The sequence below is a fragment of the Nyctereutes procyonoides genome, unplaced genomic scaffold (genome assembly GCF_905146905.1).
Source record: "Nyctereutes procyonoides isolate TBG_1078 unplaced genomic scaffold, NYPRO_anot_genome, whole genome shotgun sequence".
Taxonomy (NCBI): Eukaryota; Metazoa; Chordata; class Mammalia; order Carnivora; family Canidae; genus Nyctereutes; species Nyctereutes procyonoides.
The window spans coordinates 24489357-24515946 of NW_026575140.1; the positions used below are offsets into that span (position 1 = coordinate 24489357).

Sequence of the window (26590 nt, forward strand, 5' to 3'; positions counted from 1 at the left end):
GTTTGGCGCCTGCCTTTGGCCCAGGGTGCGATCCTGGAGACCTGGGATCGAGTCCCACATCGGGCTCCCGGTGCATGGAGCCTGCTTCTCCCTCTGCCTGTGTCTCTGCCTCTCTCTCTCTCTCTCTCTATCATAAATAAATTTAAAAAAATTATTAAAGCATGGGGACAGGACCCGTGGGCAGGAAGAGCTGCTGCCCTGGGCCTGTGAGAGGAGGCTGATTATATACCTGGGAGTTGGGAGGAGTTTGAGGATAGTGTACTGTCTAAGGAATTCTGGAAGCAAGGTTTCCAGGATCTTGAGGGAGATAGCTATTGTTGGGAAAAGGTCCCAACAATAGTGTCTAATAAAACCTTTAGTCTAATGGTGTCTAATAAAACCTTTATTAGTGTCTAATAAAACCTTAGTCATGAGACCCTTCAGATGTATATCAGTGGGCTATGTCCTTGGAGGATGATTGCCAACACGTATGTTGGGGGTTTAGAGATAAAGGAAATTTCTAAAGGAATTTTTATGTTAAAGTAGATTTACAGGCTCCTGGGGATTGGGCTAAGATTGCCTTCTGCCCACGGTGAACATCGAGGCAAAGTATGAACATCGAGGCAGTTGAGTCTGTAGAGGAATATCACTGTTTCGAGCACTTGTCAATGTGCATTGTCCTCAGCTAGTCCTCTGTTCCCCTCACCATGTGGATAAAGAGCACAGGTGACAAAGTCACAAGGAGACAAGTGAACAGCTCAGTCCCCCGCCAGGCATCCTGTTGACCTGGCAGGGCCGATCCACCAGTGTGACCACACGCCTGGGGCTGCACGCTCACCCCGCAGCCAACACTCCTTCTGGTTCGATTCTTCCCAGACTCAAAAAAATCTGATCTATGGCCAGAATTAGCCAGCCTGAGCAGCCTGACCAGGCAGACAGGAACAGCCCCAGGCAAGGCACATCCTGGAGGCTAAAAGCAGAGAAGGTGACTTCAGGGCAAGTGGGCCAGGGTCCTGGTCACTCTGCACCCCTTCCCGGCCCGCTTACCGGGGGCAGTGCGGGAGGGGGCATGGCAAGGTGACCAAGGGTGCTGGGGAACTGGTCTGGGCCACCCCTCTGTCCTTTCAGGGTGCCAGACACAGAACAGACAGGTGTCACTCCCTGGGCGGCTGACCTGACCACCGTAGTTCGCCTGAGGAAGGTGCCGATGGCAGGGCCAGGTCCTACTGTCACCCGGCGGCCCTCCCTCGAGTCCTCCCCTGAGGCCCTACTCCAACCCCCCACCTACGACCCTCCCCACTCACGGCCTTGCCCACAGGCTGACCCCACGCCCCCCACCACCCCACGGCTAGTCGCCCAGCCCGCCCCCCTCGGCCCTCCGCCCCGCCCCGCCCGCCCCGGGACCCCGACCGGCGGCTGCACTCACGTCGTCCATAAGCAGGAGCAGGATGTTGGGCGGCTGGGGGGCGCCCGCAGCCCCGAGCCCCGCGGCGCTCAGCACCAGCAGCAGCCGCCATCTGGTCGCCGCGGCCACCGGCGCCATAGCAACCGCGCGCGGAGCCCCGAAGCCCTGGCAGGCGGCGGGAACCGGCGGGCGCGCGGCGGCTTCTCCTGCGGGGCCGGGCCGGGCCGGGCGGGGCGGGGGGGGGGCGGCCACGTGACTGGCGGCGGGGTCACGTGACGCGGCCGGCCGGGCCTTCAAGATGGCGGTGTGCGTGGCGGTGATCGCCAAGGAGGTGCGTCCGCGGGCGGGCGGGGGGCTGCGGGACCCCTGCCCAGGCGCCCCTCGCTCCCGCCTCCCGCCCTGCCCTGCGGGCTCCGGCGGAACCGCCTTGGAGGCCTCGCGGCGCCGAGGTGGCCGGGGGCGGGGCGGAGGGAGGCGGCGGCGGGGGGGCCGTGTACGCGGCTGCTGGAGCGTCGGCCCCGGGCGCGCACAGGGCCCCGGGTCCCCGCTGGCCTGTCCCCGGCGGTCCGCGGGCTCCGAGCCTCGCTGGCCGCTCGCACAACGTCCTGGCTCCCTGCGCACGACCGCCCGGCGGCCAGCGTCCGTCTCCCCCTCCTCCCCCCTCCGGCAGCCCCAGTGCGGACACCTGAGCAGGACGTGGCCCGCCCCGGCCCCGATCTCGGGTGGCTTCTCCTCGCCTTAGGGCAATGGCAGAGTAACTTAGGGGCCCCATCCCCTCGGAGTTACCTAGCTCCCCTGACGCCTGGGCCTTTGCGCTGGGAAGCCCCCTCCCTCTCTTCCCCGCTGCCTCCTCTTGCGCTGGCCCCTCTAGATGTCATTTCCCCCAGAAAACTGTTTCCGATTCCTAAGACAGCTGAGCACCGTCCACACGGTTTCCTTGTGCCCGAAGCGACCGTGTCTTTCTGTGTCTTGTGTAGTAGCATGAGGCTCAGGAGGCGGTCCTTGTGGAAGTTGTTCCACTCTGGAGGATAGGCAGTGGGTTTAAGAGAATGAGAGTGTGTTCCTGTGGCTAATTGGCTCTTGGCCAGTCCTCCGTCCTGAGTGCTCTGGAGCCTCATCCTCGTGGCCTGTGCACCCAGGATGGGTTCTTGGCACTTCAGTTCGGCATCCTTTCTTGCAGAATTATCCTCTTTACATCCGCAGCATCCCCACGGAGAATGAACTGAAATTCCACTACATGGTGCACACGTCCCTGGATGTGGTGGACGAGAAGATCTCCGCCATGGGGAAGGCCTTGGTGGACCAGAGGGAGCTGTACCTGGGCCTGCTGTACCCCACAGAGGACTACAAGGTGTATCCTTCATACCAGGTGGGGGCCTGCCAGTGGGCGGCCTCTATCTGCAGGCTTTCATACTGGAGATTCCACCTCCAGCTTCTAGGCGTACTGTAGGATCAGGTGACCTGGAAAGACAGAACTTTCAGCTAAGGGAATTATGGCAGCTTGAGACTAATTAAGACTTCACATCCTTTTTTCCTTTAATTAGGAGGATGGGGGAGCGCTGAGGAAAGAGGGGGCATGAATTCCCTGGAGACATATGTCAGTCTGCACCTGTCTCTTGTGTGGATTGCTTTCCATACTCTGTCAGCAGGGCCACTGCCTCTGAGCAAGGGCAACTGTTCTGGTTCTGTCCCAGGCCCAGCCCCACAGGCCACCGTAAAAACTTGACCGGTCTTTTGAGACAAATGGCATGAAACCCCTGGAGTTTGAAGACAGCTCCACGAGTAGTTATGTCACCTGCTTGGGAACCACTGTTCTTCCGGATAAAGTGGACTTTCAAGGCTTGGGTGTCTTAGGCAGCGACTGCCTGATGCTTGGGCCTCTGGTTTTGCGGTTAGAACTGCTGGGCCAGGAAGCTGGGGTGCCCCAGGGTCTGGGCAGGTGGGCCCCGGAGCTTAAGTCAGAACAAGGTTTAGCTGCCTGCCCTCTGATCCTCATGTGAACAAAAACAAGGAAGTGTACAGTCCATCTGGTGTGGCCCGTGAGGTCCTCCTGGTGTTGTGGGACAGGTCCAGCCTGGGGCTGGGGGGGGGCATGCACAGATGGCCCTCCACTCACACCCCCTCCATGGTGATGCCATTTTTGTGCTGTCACAGAGTCCCTGTGTTGAAAGCACATTCCCTAACCAGCTCTGCAGGTATGGCTACGTGACCAACTCCAAGGTGAAGTTTGTCATGGTGGTAGATTCCTCCAACACGGCGCTTCGAGACAACGAGATCCGCAGTGTAAGCACAAGGGGTCTGTGGGCTCTGCCTGGGCCTGTGTGTATTCTCTTTTTCACATTGTTTTCAAATGCTGAGAAGTCAAAAATTGGGCAGCAGGCGTGTGTACCCGTGGACTGACACCACTGGCTCTTGTCTCAGATGTTCCGGAAGCTGCACAATTCCTACACAGATGTGATGTGCAACCCCTTCTACAATCCTGGGGACCGCATTCATTCTAGGTGAGCTGACTGCTGTGTATGGACCCTGCCTTGCTGAGAGACATGGTTCTGAACGTGAGGGAGGGAAGGTCTGTTCAGGTGACAGACATCGTTTCTCTAAGGAGTGATACTGAAGCAGCAGAACCTCATTTTCCTGATGAATTCTTGTGTGGATGTCCAACATATGAAACAGACAGAGGACACACACTGTGCCCTCTCAGTTTCCCAGGTACGCCCTGTAAGCTCTAGGGCCTCCACAGAACCCAGCAAAGGCCCAGGCATGTTGCAGAACCTTTGTGAGAAAACGTCCTCCTATTGCTGTCCAGCTTTGTCTTTGACATTGATCTTGGATGGTCAGGAAATCCCACCCACACAGTTCTCCTCTGATAGATACAGATGTGATATTGGGATCTCACAAAGATCCTTTATAACGAGTGTTCATGAGCACATGTTCCAAATCTCCTGGGAATTCCCTATATTCCTTGATGTGGGGCCCTGCAGTGACCCAAGCCAGGCCTTTCCCATGGTACCTTTCCTCTGTCATGACGCTCTGTCTCATTTCATCCTGGGCACCATATGAGAGAAGCAGGTGCTGGTATGGTGAATCCTATGTCTCCCAGGCTGTGCAGGACAGGGACAGCCACCAGCCACAGCCTCTCTACCCTTCTCTGGAGATCAGCTGGAGATCCAGCTGGGATCTTCACACAGGCCATGAGGAGGCACGAGAGTTAGATTCTCACTGTCGGGGTGGCAGGGCGCTGGCCTCATGATATGACTGTGGAAAGTCCCAGTCCCGGGACGTGGATGGTGCTACGGACCCTGGCACTGCCGGCAGTGCTGCTTCTCCGATGGCTCGGTTTCTCTCTGCAGGGCCTTCGACAGCATGGTGACATCCATGATGATCCAGGTGTGCTGAGCATGAGCTGTGCTGCCGGTGCTGGAGGAGAAGTGCTGTTGACATAACCGTATTGTTGATACAGATATTTATTATCACTTGCCTATTCTCAAGTGTCACAGACGTGCTGCCGGGGGTAAAGCCTCAGGCACAGTGCGTGCAGACTAAAGGTCTTCTGAGATTGGATTTGGTCTTTTCCCTGTGTCTGCAGAGGGTCTGAATGAGGAGAGTGTAGTGTGGGACGCTCCAGGATGGTGCACAGGTTGGAGGCTGGACAGAGCGGGGAGCTCTTGTCCCCACAAGGCACGAAGGAGCAGGGGGGTAGGTGAGAGAGCCCACAGAGCTCCAGGCCCTAAAGAGGCTACCGCTGCAGGATGGGGAGTGGGTGGGGGGAACGCAGAGGGAGGTACAGAGGGACTCTGTACTCTGGCCTCTGCCCTGGCAGGGTGGTGTGTCAGGCCTCCCTGAGGCCAGAGCCAGATCTCCATACCCCCAGCCCCTCAGCACAGCCCACACCTCCCCCTGCAGGGAGGGGCCTTCATGTTTCCAGTCTTGGTCTGGCCTCCAGAGGACCCCTCCCAGAGCCAGGGAGCTGTGACTCCGCTTGTTCATTGCCTCTTGCTTTCTGAGGATGGAGTGAGCAAGCCCCAGAGCCTTCTCCCTCCGTCACTGGTTAGTGCACAGCAGTTGTGAGGAGGCCCTCTGCTTACCTGCTTCCTCTTCAGGTCCCCGAGCAAGCTGGGATGGAGGGGTTACATGGAGGAGCTGGTGGGATTAGATTTCTGCATTCTGCTTCCCCAGAGGCCTGCTCAGCTAAGTCCAGGTGACTGTCTTCTGGGATTGGGTGGCCCAGGCTCGAGTAGCTTTTGTTTTTTGGCAACATGGCCAGTGAAGTGGGAGAGGCCACCAGCAGGTCTGAGCCCCACCACGCAGTGTGCTCTGTGGTGTCCTTAGCACACTGGCTTTGAGTACTGTGCCGCAACACAGCTGTGAATCCCTTCTTTCCCTTTTCGGGCACCTCTGAGCCTCTGACAAGGGGAGGGCATCTGGGACCCCCTGCGGAACCAGGACGGAAGCTGTGTACCTTTGCATCACTTTCCCTTCCTGTCTAAGGAACGTGGGATTCGTTTTTGAAATTCATTATTAGAAGGAGAAAATCAGTCAGGAGTGGGTATTGACACAAGTCCCAGCACCCCACCTCCCACAGCAGGGAAATTGGAAGGCCTAGAGCAGGACTGAGAAACACCTGCACAGGCACTGGTTCTGATGCCACCTGCACGCCTCTGGTTGAGCCTTTGGCAGTGAATGCTCCTGCCTGAGTAGTGGCTGTGGTAGTGCCTGCAAGTTGCTGACTTGCTTCCTTACTGGCAAAGCCACAGTGTTATTAGGTACAATTGACTAGACAGGAGATGTTTCCCACTCTCCGGTAGCACAGAATGGTAGGTAGTTATGGCATGTAAGTGGATGGTGTTGAGTGGAATTTGCGGGGAAGATACTTTGAAGGGGGATTCAGTTAGCAGTTGGAGTATCCTTCCTTCATCTTTTCCTTTCTTCCTGCCTGGGTCTTGGATGTGATGGCTAAGGCAGCCCTCTTGAGAGCATGAAGAAAAGCTTTATCCCCTAAGGATGGGGAGCAGAAAGCCAGAAGAAACATGGGTTTTGCTGACATAGCTCTGGACTACTTACAGTCAGCATTTTGTAGAGGAAAATAAACTGCTGACTTGTTGAAGCCGTCATTTGGGTTTTTCTGTCGGTGCAGCTAGACCACCCTTAAATGTGCTCAATGTTCAGGAGTTTTGACATCCTTAGGTAGCATCCCCCCCATTTGAAGCCTGAGAAAACCAGCTCTGTGCTGGGAGGGAGAGCATACTCCAGGTCCAGCGAGGACGTGGGGTGTGGGGTGTCTGCCTCAGAGGGACTGCCTGCTGGACTTCTGTCAAGGGCTAGGCGCTCAAGGTGCATGCGCTCCCATGGTGCCTCACTGATGTGTGTGTCACTCACTGTGGGGGCAGCCATACCCTGGAGGGCCACCAGATCTGGGTTGCAAACGCAGTTTTGCTACAGCGCCTCGTGGAGTGGGAAGGTGGCTACTGGCTGAGAAGTGGGGCCGGCCCGGGGCTGGGGTCTGAGACCCGGGATGGGCCGTTCACTGTCAGGCTTGCACCCGAGATAGAGGTGAATAAAGGGGAGGCCTGTTGTGTGCTTGTAAAATTGGTTCAAATTTAACTTATGCTTTACCATTAAGACACATTTCTCCTTTTCTTTAAAAGACTTGGAGAGCCCCAAGCGGCCGACCTCCTGCCCCGCCTCACCCCCGCCCCTGCCCCCAGGGTGCCCCGCTTCTTGCGGGAAGTGTGGCTCCAACCCGGCCCAACTCTGGAGATCGCATCCTCCCTTCAATACGGCGAATACCACGGAGAGAACCTGCCACGGCCCCTGCAGGGTTGAGGGGGAGAGGGGAACGTGAGCCCCGGGGTCTGGACGCGGGGCCGCCCACCTGGGGCGATGCCTGCTCCGCCCCCAGGGCGCGCCTCCCCGGCCCCGCCCCTGCCCCGGGCCCCTCCCCTCCCGCGGCCCCGCCCACCGGCTCCGCCCCTGTCGTTTGAAGCGGGCCCCGCCCTGGAGGCTGCTGAGGGGCAATGGTTGTCCTCTGGCGTGGGGCTGGCCTCGCAAGCCTCCACGGTCGGTGGAGCTGATCCCTGGCAAGTTGGTCCTTTGGGGCAGCACCTGGAGCCAAAGGCTGAGTCCGTCTAAGACACCTGTTCTCCTGGGCGCACAGGGCTAACACTGCCTCCAGGAGGCCTTAGGTTTCTCTGCTGGAGGCTCACAGGCAGGTGTGCACAGGCCCCAGTGCCCATCAGCCCTTGCAGCAGTAATTACAACCCGAAGCTCCTGGGCGTTAGACCCTGACCTGTTCTCAACCTTCTCAAAATTCTCACTCAGACCTGAACTGTCCAGCCACAGGCATAGTCAGGCGACGTACCCCTGCCAACCCAACATGCCCCAGGGGTCCAGCTGGGGAGGAGAGCCTCGCCCCAGTGCCACATCCAGTCGAAACCCGCTGGGCCCTGAGGCACCACCACCCTGCCCCTGCTGCCCCAAGGATGTGCCCAGTGTACCTCCACTTGGTGGGGGGTGGAGAAGAGTCTCAGGTTCCCTCCACCTGTGTGCCCCAGCTCCTCAGGGATGAATGGGTTAATGTGGAGGTGTCAGAGCACACACCTTGATGACTCGGCCTCGGAAGATGCTCTGGTCCAGCTCCACTGCAGCCTGGGCTGAGCTCTTGGCCGCAAACTCTATGTAGGCGTAACTGGGGTGGGTGGGCAGGGCCGGTGAGGGCCACCCCAGGGCACCCAGCCTCCCCACCCTGCTGCCTGGCTGGCACTGACCCCTTGGGGGTGTCCAGAGAACTTGTTGCGTAGGATGGTGACCCGGTGCACCTCCCCACAGGGGTCGAAGTAGGCTTCCAGCTCCTCAGCTGTGCTCCCGTAATCCACCTGCCACAGATATGGCCCTGATGTTGGGGGGCTCCTGTGGAGGCCTGGCCCCTCACCCCTGCTGGGGGTGGGCTAGGGACAGAGACCACATTCTTCCTGTGTCAGACGCTCCTCTACATAGGTCTGTTCTGTCCAGAGAACGTGTTTCCAGAGTGATTGGCCAAGTGGAGATTCCACGTGGAAATCCCGAATCCCAGCTCATGCTGAGAAAGTCCAGTGCTGGAGGACATGGGGCCCTTGGTCTGTTTTGGGGCAGCCCTCCCCCAGCCAGGTCCCCTGCCGTCTGGCTCCTCCCTCCTGAAGCTGTGTCCCTTTCTTTAATCCTCAAGGCTGAGAGGGGGTGGCAGGTCCCCATTTGGTCTCCTCCCTGACCATGTAGATGGATCTGTGGTCCCACTTCACCTTCCCCGTGGGGGTCCCTGGGCAGGGGCTACCTACGGGGGAGGGGGGTGCTCAGGACAAGAGGTCTCCCGACAGCTGGTGAAGAGCAAGGGGACTCAGAGCTGTGTACCTGGGGACTCATGGCCTCCCCACCAGGGAAGGGTCGGCCTGGCCTGCCGGCTCCTGCCTGCCTCAGGGCTCAGCAGCAGCCTGGCCAGTGTGGCCCCTGTGCCCTCTGCACCCTCCTCCTCCCCTGCCTGGCCCTGCGCCCCAGGTGTCTCCGGCCTGTGGGCCTGCTGTGTGGCCCACAGCTTCAGTCTGATGGCTTCCAGCTCCTGCCAGCATGACCCCACATTGAGCCTAGAAGCAGGACAGCCCCCAGGCACCTTTCGAGGGAGGGGAGAGGGAACCAGGCCTGACCATGTCTGTGCTCAGTGTCACCGGCCCCATGGGGACCTGCTGCAGGGGCAGGGAAGGCCCCTGGACTCTGGCCATCCTCCCCAGCCTGCAGGGGTGGGCATACCGCAGGGACAGTGGCCACCGGCCTCTCTGAATCTGCCCGAGTGTCTGAGGTCCCTGGCCAGCCTCCTCTGGGCTTCAAGAGGGCATTACCTGCTCAGGCACCTGTTGCTCAGCCAAGTCCTCCCCCTCCAACAGAGACAGGGGGAAGCTTGCATCTTCCAGGTCTTCCTCAGCTTCCCCTGGCTTCTTCTCCTTCCTGTCCCTGCCCCCTGGTGCCGGAGGGGTCTTCTCCACTCGGCTCCAGGCCCCTCAGCCCTGGGCTTCAGGGTCCGTGGAAACTGCAGCCAGGCCTCAGTCAGGGGTGGGAAGAGAGCATGGCTGAGGAAGGGCCACATGAGCAGATCCGGACCTGCCTCACTCACCTCCACTCTGACACCTGCCTTCCCCTGCCCTCCCTGGGGGTTTTAAGCTCCTCCACAGTCCAGCTGCTCCCACTAGAGCACTAAAAGGCTTCCCACTGGGCTGACTTCCAGGCCCTGGCCCTGTTTCCTCACCCAGGCAGACGCCCCCAGGACACTTGAGGAGGAGAGAGGAGTGAGCTGAGGCAGATCCCGCGGGCCCTCCACCTGCATGAGTGCCTCGCTCACAGTGCCCCCTGCTCAGCGTCACACCTCCAGTGGCAGGCCACGGGTAGGATGACATGGGCATAAGTGAATGAAACAAGTGTGCAGAGGCAGGAGATACGGCACCTGGGATCAGGGCAGACCTCCTGGAGGAGGTGGCGTTTGGGCTACCCTAGAGGGACTGGCCAGGCAGGGCAGGGGCAGAGGACGGTGTGGGCCGCAGGAGGAGCATGAGCGAAGACCTGGAGGGGTAAGGGTGTGTGCCACAGACAGGAGCCCGTGGTCTGGGTAGGATAGGGTCCATCCCTCTTCTTGACACCCCTTCATTGATTCCCCAGGAATTGCCTCTCGTACCCTCGTTCTGGACCAGATGGTAGGTGGGAGCCACTTATGAAGCTGGGGCCCTGCTCTGACTACAGGTCATAAAGGTCGAATCAGGTGCAGATCTATGATGGACACGGGAGGCCTGAAGGCCACTTACAAAGTCTCCCGCTTCCATGCCAGTGTCTGCTCCTCACCTCTGCCCCGGGAGGGCAGCTGTGGGCCTGTGTCCCCGCGTGGCCTTGTTTCCATCTGTCTCCATTGGAGTGGGAGCAGCCGCTCTGGCTGGCCTCAGCCTGGTTCAGCCTTGGGGCTGTTGCTTCATGTTTATGGAGAGGTCCTCTGGGCATGCTGCCCCCCTTCTAGGCCACAGCTGGGGCCGTTGGGGTCTCTTCCCTGGGGATTTGGATCGGCGATGAGCCGCATCTTACAAGGAGCTGGCCGCTGAGCCCTGGGCCTGGGACAGTCTCTCTTCCCACTGGGGCAGGAACAAGGGAGCACTTGCGGCTGCTGCTCTGGCCTCGGAAGCTGTGCTCCCTACCCCCCTCCCGGTGGAGTCTCTGGTCCTGGGAGCTGGGAGACTTGCCCCTCGAGGCTGCTGCTCCTCCAGCACCACGCTTCTTGCCCACCACACCCATTCTGCACCGTGTCCACACAGCCCCATGCACTTACATGGGCGTGACTCCAGGGGGCCCTGTTGCCACTGCTGTTTGCAGGAAGCCTCCTTATTGCTCCTCCTTCCTCTTATGGCCACAGCACCAGGCCTCCCCCGCGTTTTACCCTGGCAGGTCACAGTGCCTCAAGGGCAGCGAGCATGTCTGCACGGAGGACAGGACCTTGGCCCCATGCGGGCTGGGTGAGAAGGGCGGTGCGGCCTCTGCCTGTAGTCCCTGTGGCACGAGGGTTAGGTCCTTTGCCTCCTGTGGGTCTGAGGCCCCAAGGAGAGCCTCTGGCCTGGGCCCTTCCCTCCATTCCATGTGGGAGGCAGAACACCACGGTGGCTGCGGCCAAGCCAAGAGCCGGCTGGACTCAGGCCGGGCCCCCTGCCAGCCTCCCTCTGAGCTCAGGCCTCTGCAATGGAAAAACGCTGTCACCCTGCTCTCTGCTGAGAGTGCTGACACACCAGGCCAGCCGCCTGGCTTGAGGACAGACCTGCCCCCAAGCTGGCCTTTCGAATGACGCCGTTCAGAATACATCATGTTCCAAGCCTGGGCCCAAGTATTAATAATACCCCTTCCTCCCAGGGGCTGCCAGCAAAGCAGGGGCGCCAAGTCCTGGGCATCTGAATCTGGCGAGGACCTGCTCTGGGAGCGAGGACACCACGGCTGCGACACCCTGGCTCCTAGGGATCAAGGTGTCCCTTCCCTGAGTGTCCTTCCTTAGGGTCTTGTGGGAGGTACCTGGCCCTGCCACAGGCAGTAGGCCTTGACGTCCTGGAAGCCATCCATGGGTGTCACCTGGGGCTCAGGGTCATCCAGGTCACCTTGGAGACACAGCCTTTGAAAGTCCACCCTACTTGCCAAGAACACAGGAGGCTGTGGGTGAAATTTCCACTCACACCCCAACTCAGGTCACCCATTTGTTCACCGCCCTCCCATGGGGCAGGGCCTTGTCTCTCTTGCATGGCCCCGAGAAAGCCCCACATATACCGTGAATGACCACATGAGATGCGGCTTTGCTGCGGTCACGTGGAACCAAGGAGAGGCACAGCCCCATGATGGCAAATGTTGGCTTTATTACACGACACAGATAATGGACGTGACCTGAATCATGACGTCTTACAGCACCCAGGTCAAAGGGGGACACGCAACAGGGACGGCATGCCATGGGTGCCCCAGTGCTAAGGAAAACCCGTCACAGAAAAACAAACCAATACTCGCTCCAGCTCCCTTTGGGGAGGTATAAAAAGAGAAGAGGAGGAAAAATCCATCCAATCCCCACGAGGCCATGCATGGCCGAGCCCCGGGCCTGTTCCCTGGAAGGCCAGCCCGGCTGGGCTCCCTCATCCCACTGGACAGCAAGGGTGACCACTGCCTCCATTCTAATATTTAAAAAACAGGCTCCAATTTGAGTCCAGATGTTGTATGACTGCTAGAAGGGGTCTCTGGGGTGGCACTCCAGGAGCCAGCTGAATTGAAACAAAAGCAATAGAAACCATGCAAGATGGAGTTTCCCAGAACTGTGGAGACCAGATACGCACTGTCGCAGGCACTGGGCTCCCTGGGCCTTACCCGAGAGGTGGATGGACGAGAAAAGCTGATGTGCCTCCCCTCCCAATCTAGCTCGTGTTCTGCTTTCTCCTCCAGTCCTGCTAGCAGGACCATCATCTGGGGGCTTTGCTCCCAGCCCCATTTTGGAAGATAACATGTGGCAGGGAGCCTGAGGCTAGGAAGTGCTGGGAAATCCTCTAGTGTCCAAAGAACAGCTCCTGCCATCAACCAAATTCAGCTTGCACAGGATAGCTGTTCCTACAGCTATCCAGAGCTCTAAAGGGCTGATTTCCAGAGACTGATAGCCCAGGATGGATGATGGGAGCAAGTCATGAACCCCCTGGGAAGAAGAGTTCCAGGAGCACTGGGTTCTTTCTCCCTCCTCCCCATCCTTTCCTGAAGACACCTCCTCCAGGCAATGACCCCTGGAGACAAGGACAGGACACCCACAATGTTGGGGTCTTGCCAGGGAATGTGCTCACCCTGACTGGTGGCCCTGGTCACAGGGCCCCTGAGCAGGTGTGTGGGCCATCTCCCAATGAGCACTCCTGGCCCATGGCCACCACACTTGCCAGGCAAACCCAGACTGGCCAAAGCTGTTGCTAGGACATCGGTCCAATTGACTCACAATGCCTGCAGCAGAGCTTTATCTGTCCCTGGAGCAGGCCTGGACCAATGGTTGAGGCATGGGAGGAGGCCGGCTAAGCCCACAGGCAGATTCCTTCAGGGCAGTTAAGGTCATGGGAAGACCCAAGATGCTATTGTAGCTTTGGAACACTGGAGGACTTGGTGATGCTACTCTGGGCTCAGTGGATGGGGAGGCGGGTAGGATGGACAGACTGAACATGGCTGTGTGAGACTGGAGAACAGATGGACAGATCCACGCATGCTGTGTTTGGAGGTAGATGGTGGAGAGACGGGTGATTAGGTGAAAGTTTGAATGGGGGAGGGTGGAATCAAGTGATAGCTGGGATAGAATAATGGTTGGCAGATAGATGGGTGGGTGTTTGCCTGAATGGGTGAATTGATGGGTGGGTGGATAGATGAGTGGATATATGGATGAACGGATGGATGCACGGTTGGATGGGTAGATTTGTGGATAGATGGGAGGGTGGAGGGATGGGTCGATGGATAGGTGGATGGATGGGTGGGTGGATAGATGAGTGCGTAGGTTGATGGGTGGATGGATGGAAGACGGGTGGGTGGATGGATGGGTGGGTAGGTGGATGGATGGATGGATGGATGGGAGGGTGGATAAATGGATGGATAGGTGGATGGGTGGATGGATGGATGGACCGACAGATGGATAGGTGGACAGATGGATCGGTGCATAGATAGACGAGTGGGTGGTTGGATGGATGGAAGGATGGGTGGATGGATGGGTAGATATGTGGATGGGTGGGTGAATGGATGGGTGGATTGATGGATGGCCAGACAGATGATGGATTGGTCAGAAGAGTGAGCTGATGAAATAAAAGAATGGAAAAACAATTATAGGTTGGCGGCGGGTGGCGGGGGGATATGCAGAATAACAACCAAACGTGCTGGCTAGACTAAGGCGGAAGGCAGGATGAGTGGATGACAGTGAAGGGGCTTTGGTGTCATTTTGAAGATATATTTGGGAAAGTTGGCAAAAGGAGAAAGTCAGGGCCTGTCCTGATCCCTTTGCACCATGTCATTAAGATGAAACCAAAACCAGTATTTCCCAGCCTCTCCCCTGCTGCTGAACCTCTAGAGGCCTGGATGAGTGGCCCCACCTGTGGAGACCATGGGGCAGTCTCTTGTCGGAGCACCTGGCTCCTCTCATCCTGGCCTGACCCTCCTGGACCCCAAGGCTATCTCCATCTTTCCTCTTTGTCCCTGGTAACACCCACGTCTTCCCTTTGGTCCCAGTGAGCTGTGGGAATGAGGACCCCCTATTCAGATGGCGTTTGGGGTGTGTCAGCCTGTTCACATGTGGAAGGAGGCGGTGGTCTTCGTAGAGAACACTCTGCAGACACCACCTGGGGATGGTGACCTGTCCTAAAGGAAAGGCTACCTGGGTCCAGGGCAGGATGGGAAGCAAGAAGATAGAGGAGGGTGTGGGAAAGGTTGAGGGGTCACACGCTGGGGGTTGAGAGGGCCTAGGGTGCCAGCACCCTTCTCGTTATTCCCGACTGTGCACCATATGTGACTTGGCCCTGGACCAGGGAGCTCTGCCTTCCTGCAGTAGCTTTGGCCTAAGGATGGGAAAGGAGCCCTTTTGGTTTGATTTACAGGGAGGGAGGCTCTATGAGCAGCCGCCTTTCCCTGAGCATTTGGGTCACTTGTGTGTCTAACCTGGTGGTGCCAGTGGGAGGGAGAGCCTTGCACGCTGCACTGCTGGCCAATGGTTCACAAGGTCTGGAAGGTAGCAGAGAGCAGGAGGCTAGGCCCCCCTTCTGGAGATCCCCTCTGTGTGAGAAAAGCAGGTGTATACTCCACATTTATGCCACCAGCCTATCTCCTGATGCAGAAACTCGCCCTCAGCCCTTCCCCGAGGCTGTTGGTTCTGCTGTGAGGTCTTTGGCCGAATGGGGCCTGAGCATGGTGATGGACAGGAACACCGGCTCCCCAAACCCAGACAAGCTCCCACGCCCTCCTCAGGCTTCCCTGGGTGAGAGGAGCTGCCGGGCACTTGCAGACACAGCACTTCCCAGGACATCCCCCTCCTGCTGGCTCAGTCCTCTGCTTCTCTGCTTTAGCACTGCAAGCCCTCCACCCGACCTGGCTGCCATACCCCGACCCTGCCATGTTCTCTCCCCTCTGCCGGCAGGGGCTCCATCCATCAGCCTGTGGGCAGCTCTTTGTGCCAGGCTGCTGCAGCCCCCTGGGCATGGATGTGGGAACCACACTGGAAAAATGGCCTTTTGTAGCTGCCCTGAGGGTGACCTGTTCCTAACAGCGAGGGTGGGAGGGGCAGCCCTGGGCTGGACTTTCAGCCTGGGGTATGGCAGGGAGACAGGCTGGCAGGGCACAGCAGCGGGTTCCAGCTGAAGGCTCTTCCGTGCCTCAGCCCGGTCCTGACGCCAGGGACACGAGTCATCGGGGCCTTGGACCTGCTCACCCAGATCCGCGGTATACCCAGGATAGGCACCCTTTGGACACCGCCATTCACCAGCACAATCTTGGAGGAGACAGTCCAAGGGCACCCACCTCTAAGATGCGCGTTCCAAACTGTTTTTGCATGTTCACTGAGTGCCTGAGACAAAGAGCAGCCTGAGAGACATGACAGGTGGGTGGGCTTCCAGTGTCCGGTTGGGAGCCCAGATCCCAAACTGGTCCTTGCTTTTCTGAAACCCACAAAGCAAACCTCTATGGGGAACACAGCTCTGGGACTGGAGCTGGTGGGTGTTTCTGGAGGATAACATAGGTCTGTCTGGACTTTCAGGATCGGGTTCCACCTCGAGGCAGGATTTGGAACGGCGCCCAGTCTGCAGTGCCAGTTAGAACCCTTCCTCTCAGGACCCAACGAGGAATTCCTACAGCTCTGGAAAAATTACAGCAATCATACAAACCCACTGCTCCCTGCGGGCCACAGTTCAGATTTCTTTGAAAATCTACTTCCTAAGCTTTATATACTTGCGCGGTTTCTCTCTCTTTTTTTATTTGGCAAACATCCCTTCTTTATTATCACCATGAATATCATTATTTGGACCTCTGCAAGGACTATGTACATTCACATTAGCATATACTATTGACCTCTTCCTCTCAGCGGGGTCCCCAGGAGCCCCGGTTTCAGTAGCTGATCACTCCCCGTATTGCACGGCTGCCCTGGTAATCCCTCACAGCAATGTGGGGAAATGCTAGGGCGGGGGGCCGCGTCTGCTGTGGATCCTCCCACAGGGCACACGCCAGGGCTTCCTTACTCCTTCATTTCCTCCAGGTGAGGTGAGGGTACAGGGCTGGGGGGTGGTGGTCCGAGAGACTGAGTCCCCCAGGAGCAGCTGGCAGGAACCATGGGCCTCCCTGCCATAGATGGCTGAGTTCGTCCACCGAGGCTGGTAAGGGCAGACCACTTCTGCTGGAAGCTTTCCTGCTGTTTCTGCACCCGGTGGAGGGAGGAGTGAGGGGACAGATGCAGGGGGGTTGGGGGTGGGTGGGCAGGGGGCGGCCCCGAGGGTGGGAGGAGAGGTAGAGGAGGAGGCACAGAGCCATAGCACCTACATGGCCTGGCTGCTGTCTCCTGGAGCTCTGAGAAGCAGTCAAGAACAACCCGAAAGATTGTCACAGTTTTGTTCCAGAGAGATTCTCTCTCGGGCAGGACACATTAGCGCTTTGTCACAAGTGGCAAACACGCGACGTGATGACAGTTCATGGAGGTGTGAGGACAGACGGGGCAGCCCCCTGCACAGAGGGACACAGGATGCGCACGCACATGGGCAGGGCACCCTCCCTTGCGCCAGCAGTCATGGCAGAGAAACACACGTTCCTTCTCATTGAGTGAAACCCCCCCAACCCCAAAGTCCCCACACCCCAAACACAGATCAAAGCAAGAGAGCAGGACGACACCTGAACAGATCCAAGAGGGGAGGAAAACCGTGGACGAGATACTTTGGCAGTGACAAAACCATTTTGGATTTTGACTTCTTGTGTTTGCTTTTTGGATTTCCTTTGGAGCAGAGGTGTGTCCGGCATCCTTGGCTGGCTAGCTGGCAAGGTAGTTTACAGGTATGCTTTCTTTCCTTTTTTTTTTTTTTTAAAAAAAAAAAAAAAAACTTTTTGGATTTCTACTTAAAGCCAAAGAGTTTGACACTAAAGGAAAAAAAAATCTGGAAAATGTTTCTTGAGTTGGAAATTGAAGTCTTTCTTACCATCTTCACCGCGTTGGCCACATGCCCCTGGGGTGGCGCTGGGCCACAGCGGCTCAGACCTCCAGCAGTTAAGATGTGAATTTCCGTTTCCCTTTTTCATCAGGAAGGGGACAAAACCCCCCTTTCCTTGTCCACTTCTGAGTAGGTCTGTTCCACAAAACCCCCCAAAATGTTTCACTGAGAATATAAGCCACCAAACAGATTTTTTCAGTAAAGAGAAAGTATACGAGAGTCAGAAAGACAGAAAAACAGGAGCGTGAGCGGGAAGGGGCCAGGTGGAGGAGGGACAGGCCGGTCACACTCAGGCCACTGCTCCTTCGGCTAAAGCTCAGTGGGGGGCTCTGAGGACGCTTGGAGCGGTCATGGCGTGAGACCGTCAGGTAGCTGAGGAAGTTGCGTTGATGCAGTTTTTGTTGGTTCTGTTTACTTTTGGAGAGAAGCAGTAGCAGCAGTGGCTCCCAGAGCCGGGGCAGCGTCCGGCGGGCTGGGGGGGCCAGAGGAGCCAGAGGGTGTGGCCTCCGTGGGCCGGGGCGGTGGGGGGTCAGCGGGGCGCGGCGTCCAGGGGCCCAGGTGGGCCGGGGGAGCCGGGGCGGGACGGGCCCGCGGAGCTGGCCTCACTAGGGCTGGCAGCTCCTGCGGGCAGGCAGGGGCCCAGGCTGGCCGTGGCGTCGGGCTGTGCAGGCCCCGGGTCGGCCACGGCGGCCGCGGGGCCCTGCAGGCTCTGGCCACACACATGGTGGTGCTTCTCCCAGTCCCGGTGCTGGCAGAAGGAGCCGCAGTAGCGCGCCGCGTTGCAGCCGCTGCATGTCTCACTGGCCTTGCGCCCGCAGTTCCAGCAGCTCTGGGGGAAGGGGACACGGTCAGGGGGTGCGGGGGGCCACGGGGCAGATGCTGGGCCTTGTCCCCCAGGTGCCTGGCCTGGCCGCAGACATACCCACTCTGCTCGGCCACGGCGTCACGGAGCAAGCAGAGAATGGCCCTGACTCGCCACAGCTCGTGGGCGGCTCTCTGTGGCCACAGACACTGGACAGCACTGTGGGGTCCCCAGGAGGGAAGGCAGCCACGGCCCAGCCCCCTCCTCTCTTCTGGGAAGCCCTCCCGGCTCACCTGGGCTCCAACCTCAGAACATGGTGGCCCTAGCCTGATAAAGACTGCCAGGCTCCCACCTGGGGGACATAGCCAGGCCTGCTGCAGGCACCCTTTGCCCCCGCCATCAGGCCTCTGCCCCTTTTCTGTGGAACGAGTGGTAACATCGGCCACCCATAGGAGCACAAGGTGAGCAGGAATACAGGGGGAGACCCGAGCTGGCAGCCAGGCTGAGGGACAGGGAGCCCACGCCCTCCCCGGGAAGAAGGCCCCTTGTCTAGGCAGCCCCCAAAGACTCCTGGGTCTCCTGGCTCACTCTGCTCGGCCACCCTGGCCTCCCTGTGGTCCTCACTCTGCCAGGGGTGCTCCATCCTGGCCGCTCCCTTCTTGCGGTGACACAGCTCCCCCAGATTCCGCCTGGCTCACTCGTCCTGCTCTGGTACCTGCCCTGACACCTGCCTCCGTGAGGTCTGCTTGCTCTGACCTGCCGCTTCTCTGGAGCTCAGTGTCTGCTGAAGCAGCTGGTGCAGATGCACAAGCGGACCATCCGGGGGGGGGGGGCAGGCACACACAAACCAAGGGTTTTGGAGATGTGACCCCTTCCAAAGGACACTTCTAGGAGCCCTGCGGAAAAGCTCTCTCCCTCTGACTCCTCTGACATGTGAGTCCTCTTTGGATGAGGAGGAAAGGAACCTGCTGCCTCGCTGGGCTTGACATCCCTGGCCTCCAGATGCCCAGGTACCAGCACGACCACAACACTCATGCCCTGCTGTGCACGTGTGTGCTGGAGCCAAGGCAGCACTTTAAATGCCACCTGGGGTCTCCTCACGCCTCGTGCCACCCACGGTTTAGTGAGAACATGGGCTCCAGCGCATGCCAGCCTAGCTCTGAACGATGGTCATGTCTTCCTCAGGCACCGTCTAGAGCCAGCCACGTACCCCAGCATCAGGACCCACTTTGCCAGCTGCCCATGGGTGGGATGCTGGGAGGCCACAGAGTGAGGGTTTGGGGCCTGATCTGCAGGCTGGGGACAGGGTTGGGGTGGGCGGGGGACCCTACCTCGCTGGAGTCCTCCTGCTGGTTGACGACAGTCAGAGCGTCCTCTGAGGCCTGCCGCCGGGCTTCAGCCAAGGCCCGCTCCATCTTGGCACGTTCTGTGCTGATGAGCTCGTGGGCTTTTCGCTCGGCATCTGACACGGCTTTTTGCAGCTCAGACATCGCCTGCCGCTTCACCTCATTCACCGCCTCTTCTGCAAAGGACACACGGGCTATCGTCCCATGGCCTGGCCCAGCTGGGCCTCCTGGCATTGTGGGCAGGGCCTGTGCACCAGTGACCGGGCATGCAAGTGCAAGAACGGTTGTGGGGACATCTCCCAAGCCCGGGCCCTGCCTGAGTGCTCCCATACTTTAGTGTGCAGTGGCACTGTCCTGGACGGCGTGGCCAAGCCTACCCTGACTCAGGTTCCACAGGGAGGGCCCAAAAATCTGTAATCCTAACAGTTCCAAGTGATGCTGAAGCTGTTGGTGTCAGCACTGGGGCTGGTGGCACCCACGGGCAGAGGACCAGAGCTATAGTCTTCTGCCCTCTGTGGCCAATCTCGAAGCAGTCCAGGGGATGCCCCGTCTAGGGCTCTGCATTTTATCGCTCCCAAGCCCTCTGTCACCCACACTTGCTACCTCTGGCCTGCTCATGTCTGAAGATGAGCACGCTGTCCCTGGTGTTGCTGTTGTACTCTAAGCTGTCTGGCTAAGGCCAGAGTGTCTGTTCTGTTCTGGTGGCATGATGTTCTCCAACACTGACAACCATCCACAGCCTTTCTGGCCTGCCTCAGTTTACCTGGCAGTGCACTTCTTGCACTGGTGTGTGAGGGGGCTGGGAGGAGATTAAGCTCCCATGAAGGAGACCTATGTGATAGCATTTGCACACTGGGTGTGTCTGAGCTGCTGGCAGTGCCAGCGAGAGCTGCTTGCCCCCCATGTCAGCACCAGAGCTCCATCCAGCTCTTGCCAAGGGTCCATCATGGGCCAGATGGAAGCAGAGGAGACAGGCCAAGAGAAATGAGAACCCCACCCTCCTGTCCAGGCCTGGGCCTTGCCCACCTTGCTCCAGGCAGCTGCTGCCTGTCTATGGCCCCTTGGCCTCTGACTCTGGCTTGGGATGCTCCACTGTCTCTGCTCTCAAGATCCTCAGAGGGTCCTCCTCTTCCTTATTCTTCATGTTGATTCCACCCACTAATCAGAGCATCTCTGGGGCCCTGCTACTTCTCCCCACTGGCACCACCCTCAGCTGAACACCTGCCCCCCTCCCTTTCTTTCTCAAGCTACCTACTGGGGATGCCTGGGTGGCTCAGTGGTTGAGCACTTGCTTTTGGCCCAGGGAGTGATCCCGGGGTCCGGGGATCGAGTCCCACATGGGGCTCCCTGCAGGGAGCCTGCTTCTCCCTCTGCCTGTGTCTCTGCCTCTCTCTCTGTGTGTGTCTCTCATGATTTTATTTATTTATTCATGAGAGACACACACAGAGAGAGAGGCAGAGACACAGGCAGAGGGAGAAGCAGGCTTCATGCAGGGAGCCCGACGTGGGACTCGATCCCGGGTCTCCAGGATCATGCCCTGGGCCAAAGGCGGTGCTAAACCGCTGAGCCACCCAGGCTGCCCCAATAAATAAAATTCTTATTTTTATTTATTTTTTTTATTATTTATTTATTTATTTTTAATAAAATTCTTAAAAAGAAAAAAAGCTACCTAATGGCTCCTGCGTCTGCCCCCTGCCCCAGAGTCTGTCCGCATGACACAATGAGCATCCCCACAGCACTTCCCCACATGGTGCTCCATGCCACACCTAGAAGGCCACAGGCTCTTTAGCTCTTAGCACTTCCCACACTTGTGTCCAGGTACATGCGTGTGTGTGTAGAACCCAAGGACCTGCTCTATTCTGCTGAATGACACACCACTGGTTCACCTGCAGATGTCAGGTGGCAGCTGTCCTACCCTGAATACTAAGTGCACTCCAACCCTCCTGCAGGGTCTGCAGAGCCCTGTGAGCTTTACCAGCAGAGCACCCCATGCAGGCGGAAGCTCCTTGCAGATAAGAAGGGCACCCCTCCACCCCCAGGCCAACTGCACTCACCAGCCTTCTTCCATATCTCCTCAGGCATGTAGCCGGAGAGGGTCCTAGGCATGAACTCCCGGTGGGCGTCTGAAACACAGGGGCGCCAGCGTCATGCACAGAATGGGGCCATACCCAGTGGGGTAATGGGGACACAGTGTGTGTCCCTGGGGGTGGGGTCCCCTGAGGTGCCCACAGGTGGAAATCCTGTTATCAGCTGCTGGTACGGGGCCAGGCAATATCAGGAAGGGGGATGCTCTGGAGCACCTAGGACCCTGCTGGGACCTGGGCCTGTCCTGGACCTCTCCTGGTTTCTACAGTCAGCATCCCAAGTCTGTGCTTCCAGTGGGTCAGGCTGTACATTTATGCAGAGCAAAAAAGGCAGCTCCTTTTCAAGGGAAACTCTTCGGTTGTATTTTACTGTAGTGCCATAACGGGGGTGTTGGTCTTGGCCCTTGGCACCCCTGCAATACCCCCTCTGCCCCCATGATGCCCCTCAGAACGTACCTAGCTGAGAGCCCTCTGCACCCACGGAGCTGTTCAGGGGCCGGGCAGTGGCAGGTACGGGGCCCTTCTTGGTGTCCTCCGTGTCACTGTAGCGCCGGATCCAGTGGTTGAGCTCCTCACGGTCGGCCTCCTGGCACTGGCGCAGAACCGTGAGTGACCGCCGTGTCTTCTCAGCCATGTCCATGATGCAGTTCAGGAGCTGTGGGTGGGCAGGTGGTGGCTGTGAGCATGTGCGGCCTGGTGTGGCTGCTCCGCGTGGGGGACGCCCAGGGAGCTTTTCCTATACTCTGGGCCTGGGCCAGCCCACTGTCCATGTGGCTGGCCACAGTGAGCTCAGAGCAACAGTGTGAAAATCGCCTCCCCCGCCTGGAAAGGGACCCCCTGCTTGGAGCATGGGGGTGGGGGTAGAGAGCAGACTGAGTCCAGAGTCGTCTCAACTCTGCAGGTTGTGCTCAGTCCTGGGGAGAGTGGATGGACCAGTACTGCCCTGGGGACCACCCTGCCTAGGGTCCCTTCCCACAAGGGAAGCTGGGGAGGGATGACCAGAAGCAGCTGGAAGGGGTCCCCACACCACCAAACCACCTTTCTCCCAGAGAAAGATGCTCTGCAGGCAGAGCTGGGAAGGTTCTGGGGGCTGGGTCCAAGCAGAAGGCCACTGAGGCAGCAGGGGCATGGCAAAGTGGGGCCCACAGGAGCCTGCTCCCAGGCAGCCCCATGGCCCCATGGTCTGGGCACACCCCCGGAGATCGTGGCAGCACCGTGGCCCCAGCCTGGACACTCACGTTGTTGAGATGCTTCCACTCCTCGGCCCATTCCCGCTCCGTGAGCCTGTGGTCGATCACTTCCTCCTGCCGGGACCCGTGTACCGCTGCAGGGGTGTGTGCACGCTCAGGCCCCATGTCGCAGGCCCCCCTGCCCCCTAGGCCCCTCTTGACCCCAGGCCTGTCCTGTGCTCCAGGCACTGCCCTTTCCTGTGTCCCCCTGGCACAGTTCATTTTTGTGCCCACCGCCACCCCCATGCCTCCAGGCCCCGCCTCTAACCCAAGCCCTGCCCAGGTCCCACCCCTCATGGAGGCCCCGCCCCTCACCCCCGACCCGGCCACAGCCTCCCCCCACTCGTACCTTCCAGGCCCCGCCCCTCACCCCAGGCTTGCTACGAGCTCCAGGCACTGCCCTTTCCTGTTTCACCCCCAGGCCCCGCCCCAGGCCCTCCAGGTCCTGCCCTGGGCCCCCAGGTCCTTGGGCTTTGCCTGCCTGAGGGAGCAGGTGAGGAGGGGTCCTTGGACAGACACTGCCCACTGCCCTTCCAGGAGGTCAAGAACAGGCCTGGCCTCTACTCAGTGTTTGGGAGGAAGAGATGGGTTCCCATCCCTTGGTCTACACTTGGCTACCTCTCCCCTACCTTCCAGTCTCCAAATCCACCATATCTCAGTTTTCCTGCCTCGGGCCTCACTTTGATGGCCTTAGCTCTCCTCAGAAGCCCTCGGGCTCACTGGTGGCTGCCTGGCTCCAGCCGTGCTCTACTACTTACTCTCAGCCAGGGGGACTCCTATACACCCTCAAAGCCCAGGTCCCAAGCCCTCTCCCCAGCAGCCCTGAGCCCTTCAGAATTCATTCAGCCCCAGGCAGATCCCCTTGTTAAACAGTCCTGGCCGCTTCCTTGTTTATTCTGTCCCCAGGGCAGGGCTGCTGTGTCTCCTGGGCTGAAGTCCAGCTTGGCGAGAGGCTGTGTTCTGGCTCATCTGCTGGGTCCCAGTGTGGTCCCTGGGAGACAGCGGGGTCTGGGAAACCAGAAACCCCAACCCTTGCTCCCCACAAGACCGCAGGCCCCTCACTCACCACTCCCTACCCTGCCTACCGTCTGGGGTCTGGGCGTGGGGGGTAGGGAAGGCTTTCGGCAGGTGCACAGGAGGGGAGGGCCCCAGGTGCCAAGCAGGGCTCTGTGCTCAGTCCCTGGGCCAAGCTCCAAGGGCGGCTCTACTGTCACTCCTATCCTACAGATGAGACCACCAAGACTGGCTAAGGGGACGTGTTTGCCCGAGGTCACCCAAGGTCAGCCCATGCCTCAACTGTGCCTTTAGCTACTGGCTGGTGCAGCTCGAGACTGAAACAATGGTGTGTGCCCCCCCATCCCTGGCCTGCTAATGAGAAACAACACAACTCTGAACTGAGGAATTCACACTGTTGCAACCATGTCTGCCGGTCCTCACGTATCAAGTGCTCTCAGCCCCCACGCTGGTTGGATGTCCTGGCCGTTGTGCCCCAAGCCTATGCTGGGTGACCTAGAGCTGGCCGGTGCTTCCTGGGCAAGGGTCTATTTTGGCTCTTCCCACCTATGAGGGTCTCCTAGCCCCACTCCTCAAACTGTAGGAGTAAGAGGCAGCAGCCACGGCCTGCTGTCCACTGCCCTGCCACCCGCAGAACCAGGGCCTGTGCCAACGCCCCAACCAAAATAGTGGCTGAGATCTGCCTGACAGCTGGCGTTTATTTTTGCATTAGCAGAAGCGGGAGGGAATTAGCACCTGCCCGACCCGGCTGCAGGGAGCCAGACGCTGTCACCTGCTGCCTGGGCCCAGGCCCTGGAAGCTTCCGTAGGGTGGGGGCGGGACATGGCCTTGTACAGGGTGAGGCCTCTGCTGACCCTGCCTCTGGGCCCCCCATGGGTGGCCTGGGACACTCAGGGGCAGCTGTTTGCAGGCTGTCCTCCCAGGACACTGGGGCCCCTAGCGTGTGGGCCAGTCCTACTCATCTCAGTCTCTGACACAGAGGTGGGTCAGAAGGTCAAGGCGATGTGGCCAGAGGGCTTTGGGCACATGCACTGGGCTTTCTGAGCCTTCTTCTGTGTGACATGGGCTTGTTGATGGATCACATACATGCCATAAGCACCAGGGTGTGCTGCCCCCATGATGGGGTAATGGATACAATGCTCCCAATGATACCAGCCCTGCCTCTGGGCCAGGCCGTGTGTGGACACTAGCCTCACACCACCCTGAGGAGCAGGACCCATCAGGTCAGCTGACTGGGGAGACACTGAGGCCCGGAGGTCACATGATGCAGCCTCAAGGACACATGTGGGGAACTGGTGGAGGTCAGAGGACAGGCGGCCTGCTCCTCCTCTTCCTCCCCGGCACAGCTCACCCTCGGTGAGGCACTCACAGGCCTGGTGTTGTGGGGCTCCCTTCCATCCCATGGCCAGAGGGGGAGTGTGCGGTCAGTGGTGCTCATTGGGGCTCATGAGTCTTGGGGTGCCCAGGCCCAGAGCATGGGAGTGCCCTGGAGGCAGGAGCTACAGGACCTGGGAGCCTCCTCACAGGCACCCCCACTCTGGCTAGGCATGAGTCTCTTCCTGGCTGGCCCTGACCGCCCCCCCACTGCCCCAGCTGCATACCCTGAGTGTGTGTGTGCGTGTACGTACGTGTGGCCAGCAGCCAGTGCCCCACAGGCCCTGGACAGGCACCTCTGCAGTCACAGTGCCTGCCCCCCTCCGACCCTTGACCTGGCCCTTCCTAAGGCAAAGGCCCCAGGGCCCCACCCCACTCACATCCTCTCCCCACATCTGTTGCTCAGCAGATGAGGCTGTGTGGATGAGGATGTGCTTCACTGCCGCCACATGCAGGCACACGTGTGAGACCCCCCCAACCCCACTCCCTGGCGCACAGCGCACTGCTCACCGAGGTGCCGATGGCGCTCCCGCAGCTCCCGGGGGTCAGAGTGGCGATAGGTGTCACGGAGGTGGTGGGCCATGGCTATGTCTTCCAGCCGGTAGTGTGGCGGTGGTGTGGGGTGGGGCAGCCCATTGCTGGGGCTGTAGCGCTGCGCGGGGCTCAGGGTACAGGGCCGTTTGCTGAGGTGGTCGGGGTGCAGCGGGTCACGGTCTGACCCGTTCTCTTTGGTCCTGACCCAAAGGGTAGGTCGGGGGGGGGGGGCGGTGGTCACAGACCATGAGCCATGGACAGAAGGCCAGGCGGGAGGGATAAGGAAGAGAGGTGAGGGCAGAGGAAGAGAAAGAGCCAGAGGACAGAGACAGATGTACAAGAGACATGAGGCCCAGCCAGCACCCCACTGTCCCTCCTCCTCTGGGGCTTGCGCCAGCCTCCACCCCATTGCTGGTGTCTGGGCTCCTGGGGCCAGTGGTCAGGAAGCCCGAGCCTCTGTTGAGGGAGTGAGGAGCTGGGCACGAGGGTCAGCCCAGGCGCCTGGACACTTGGGTGTCCAGCCCAAAGATGAGAGCCAGGCAGGTTTCTGCTGCAGAGGCTCCCTCCCGACTCCTCCCTTGTGCTCCTGGGGGGGCCACCATCTGAGTCCTCAGGACGCCACACCCGGCCCTGTGCGGTGGCCTTGAGGGCTTGGCCCACGGTCTCAGCCCACTAGCTGCAGGCCATGGAATGCAGCACCATGTTGGCCTGGTACCAGGCAGCTGCTGAGCCGGGCTATCAGAGGCAGCTCGGGAGAGCCAGGCAGGGCAGGAGCCAGCCCTGCTGCCTGCTCCGCAGCCACAGGAAGCCCCCTTACCTGTCAGGTGTCCTCCTTTTGCCGTTCTCGTTGACTTCCAGGAGGAGCTCCGAGGAGTCGATGGGGGAGGAGGCGTTGGCATCCAGCAGGAGCTGCTCATGCTGGGCCAGGTACTGGGCAGGGGTCTGCTTGGCCAGGCGGGCGCAGTGCAGGAGTTCCCTCTGCAGCAAGGGCAGGTTTGCCTGCAGCGGGGGAGAGGCGGCCTGCACTCATTGCGGGCAGGGCCCAAGACACAGGTGCACTCTGATGCGAGGCAGGGAGGCCGACAGCCAGCCTTGTTTTGTGACCTTGGG

General features: G+C 59.3%; 4 protein-coding genes across 9 annotated transcripts in view; 1 reads left to right on the forward strand and 3 right to left on the reverse strand.

Annotated features, from left to right (window-relative positions):
* Nucleotides 1-1614, reverse strand: part of GALNS (galactosamine (N-acetyl)-6-sulfatase) — a 28267-nt gene extending 26653 nt beyond the window's left edge. The window contains exon 1 of the mRNA XM_055305478.1: nucleotides 1406-1614. Within this exon, the coding sequence (XP_055161453.1) occupies nucleotides 1406-1522 (117 nt within the window). The 5' untranslated portion in view covers nucleotides 1523-1614. The remainder of the gene's footprint in view (nucleotides 1-1405) is intronic.
* Nucleotides 1615-1657: 43 nt separating this feature from the next.
* TRAPPC2L (trafficking protein particle complex subunit 2L) lies at nucleotides 1658-4945 on the forward strand. 4 transcript variants are annotated; one of them, XM_055307126.1, is made up of 5 exons: nucleotides 1658-1715; nucleotides 2565-2753; nucleotides 3539-3667; nucleotides 3806-3885; nucleotides 4735-4945. In XM_055307126.1, exons 1-5 carry the CDS (start codon nucleotides 1683-1685, stop codon nucleotides 4778-4780), a joined length of 477 nt encoding a protein of 158 aa, XP_055163101.1. In that variant the 5' UTR covers nucleotides 1658-1682; the 3' UTR covers nucleotides 4781-4945. The 4 variants fall into 4 exon arrangements, with proteins under 4 accessions (XP_055163101.1, XP_055163102.1, XP_055163103.1 ...); XM_055307127.1 differs by having other exon boundaries at nucleotides 3572-3667; XM_055307128.1 differs by having other exon boundaries at nucleotides 2565-2737; nucleotides 3580-3667.
* A 2210-nt stretch (nucleotides 4946-7155) lies between these two features.
* PABPN1L (PABPN1 like, cytoplasmic) lies at nucleotides 7156-10681 on the reverse strand. Its single transcript, XM_055305223.1, has 8 exons — nucleotides 10585-10681; nucleotides 9250-9368; nucleotides 8825-8972; nucleotides 8629-8690; nucleotides 8126-8256; nucleotides 7982-8069; nucleotides 7344-7486; nucleotides 7156-7195 (listed from the first exon to the last, which is right to left on the reverse strand). Exons 1-8 carry the CDS (start codon nucleotides 10679-10681, stop codon nucleotides 7156-7158), a joined length of 828 nt encoding a protein of 275 aa, XP_055161198.1.
* A 1077-nt stretch (nucleotides 10682-11758) lies between these two features.
* CBFA2T3 (CBFA2/RUNX1 partner transcriptional co-repressor 3) overlaps nucleotides 11759-26590 on the reverse strand; it is a 90894-nt gene continuing 76062 nt past the window's right edge. For all 3 annotated transcript variants that reach the window (XM_055306463.1, XM_055306462.1, XM_055306465.1), the window contains 7 exons: nucleotides 26298-26479; nucleotides 25457-25680; nucleotides 22568-22653; nucleotides 21786-21984; nucleotides 21300-21368; nucleotides 19231-19421; nucleotides 11759-17926 (listed from right to left, as the gene is read on the reverse strand). In XM_055306463.1, the coding sequence (XP_055162438.1) occupies nucleotides 17627-17926; nucleotides 19231-19421; nucleotides 21300-21368; nucleotides 21786-21984; nucleotides 22568-22653; nucleotides 25457-25680; nucleotides 26298-26479 (1251 nt within the window). In that variant the 3' untranslated portion in view covers nucleotides 11759-17626. The remainder of the gene's footprint in view (nucleotides 17927-19230; nucleotides 19422-21299; nucleotides 21369-21785; nucleotides 21985-22567; nucleotides 22654-25456; nucleotides 25681-26297; nucleotides 26480-26590) is intronic.

Bases quoted from the DNA above. Each gene is read 5' to 3' on its own strand.
- TRAPPC2L (XM_055307126.1), top strand. From the start codon at position 1,683: ATGGCGGTGTGCGTGGCGGTGATCGCCAAGGAG. The intron at 2,754-3,538 runs GTGGGGGCCTGC...GTGCTGTCACAG, and splicing joins AGGTGTATCCTTCATACCAG to AGTCCCTGTGTTGAAAGCAC. The intron at 3,886-4,734 runs GTGAGCTGACTG...TTCTCTCTGCAG, and splicing joins GGGGACCGCATTCATTCTAG to GGCCTTCGACAGCATGGTGA.
- PABPN1L (XM_055305223.1), bottom strand. From the start codon at position 10,681: ATGGGTGTGGTGGGCAAGAAGCGTGGTGCTGGAGGAGCAGCAGCCTCG. The intron at 8,973-9,249 runs GTAATGCCCTCT...TCATGCTGGCAG, and splicing joins AGCAACAGGTGCCTGAGCAG to GAGCTGGAAGCCATCAGACT. The intron at 8,070-8,125 runs GTGGGGAGGCTG...CACCCACCCCAG, and splicing joins AGTGCCAGCCAGGCAGCAGG to TTACGCCTACATAGAGTTTG.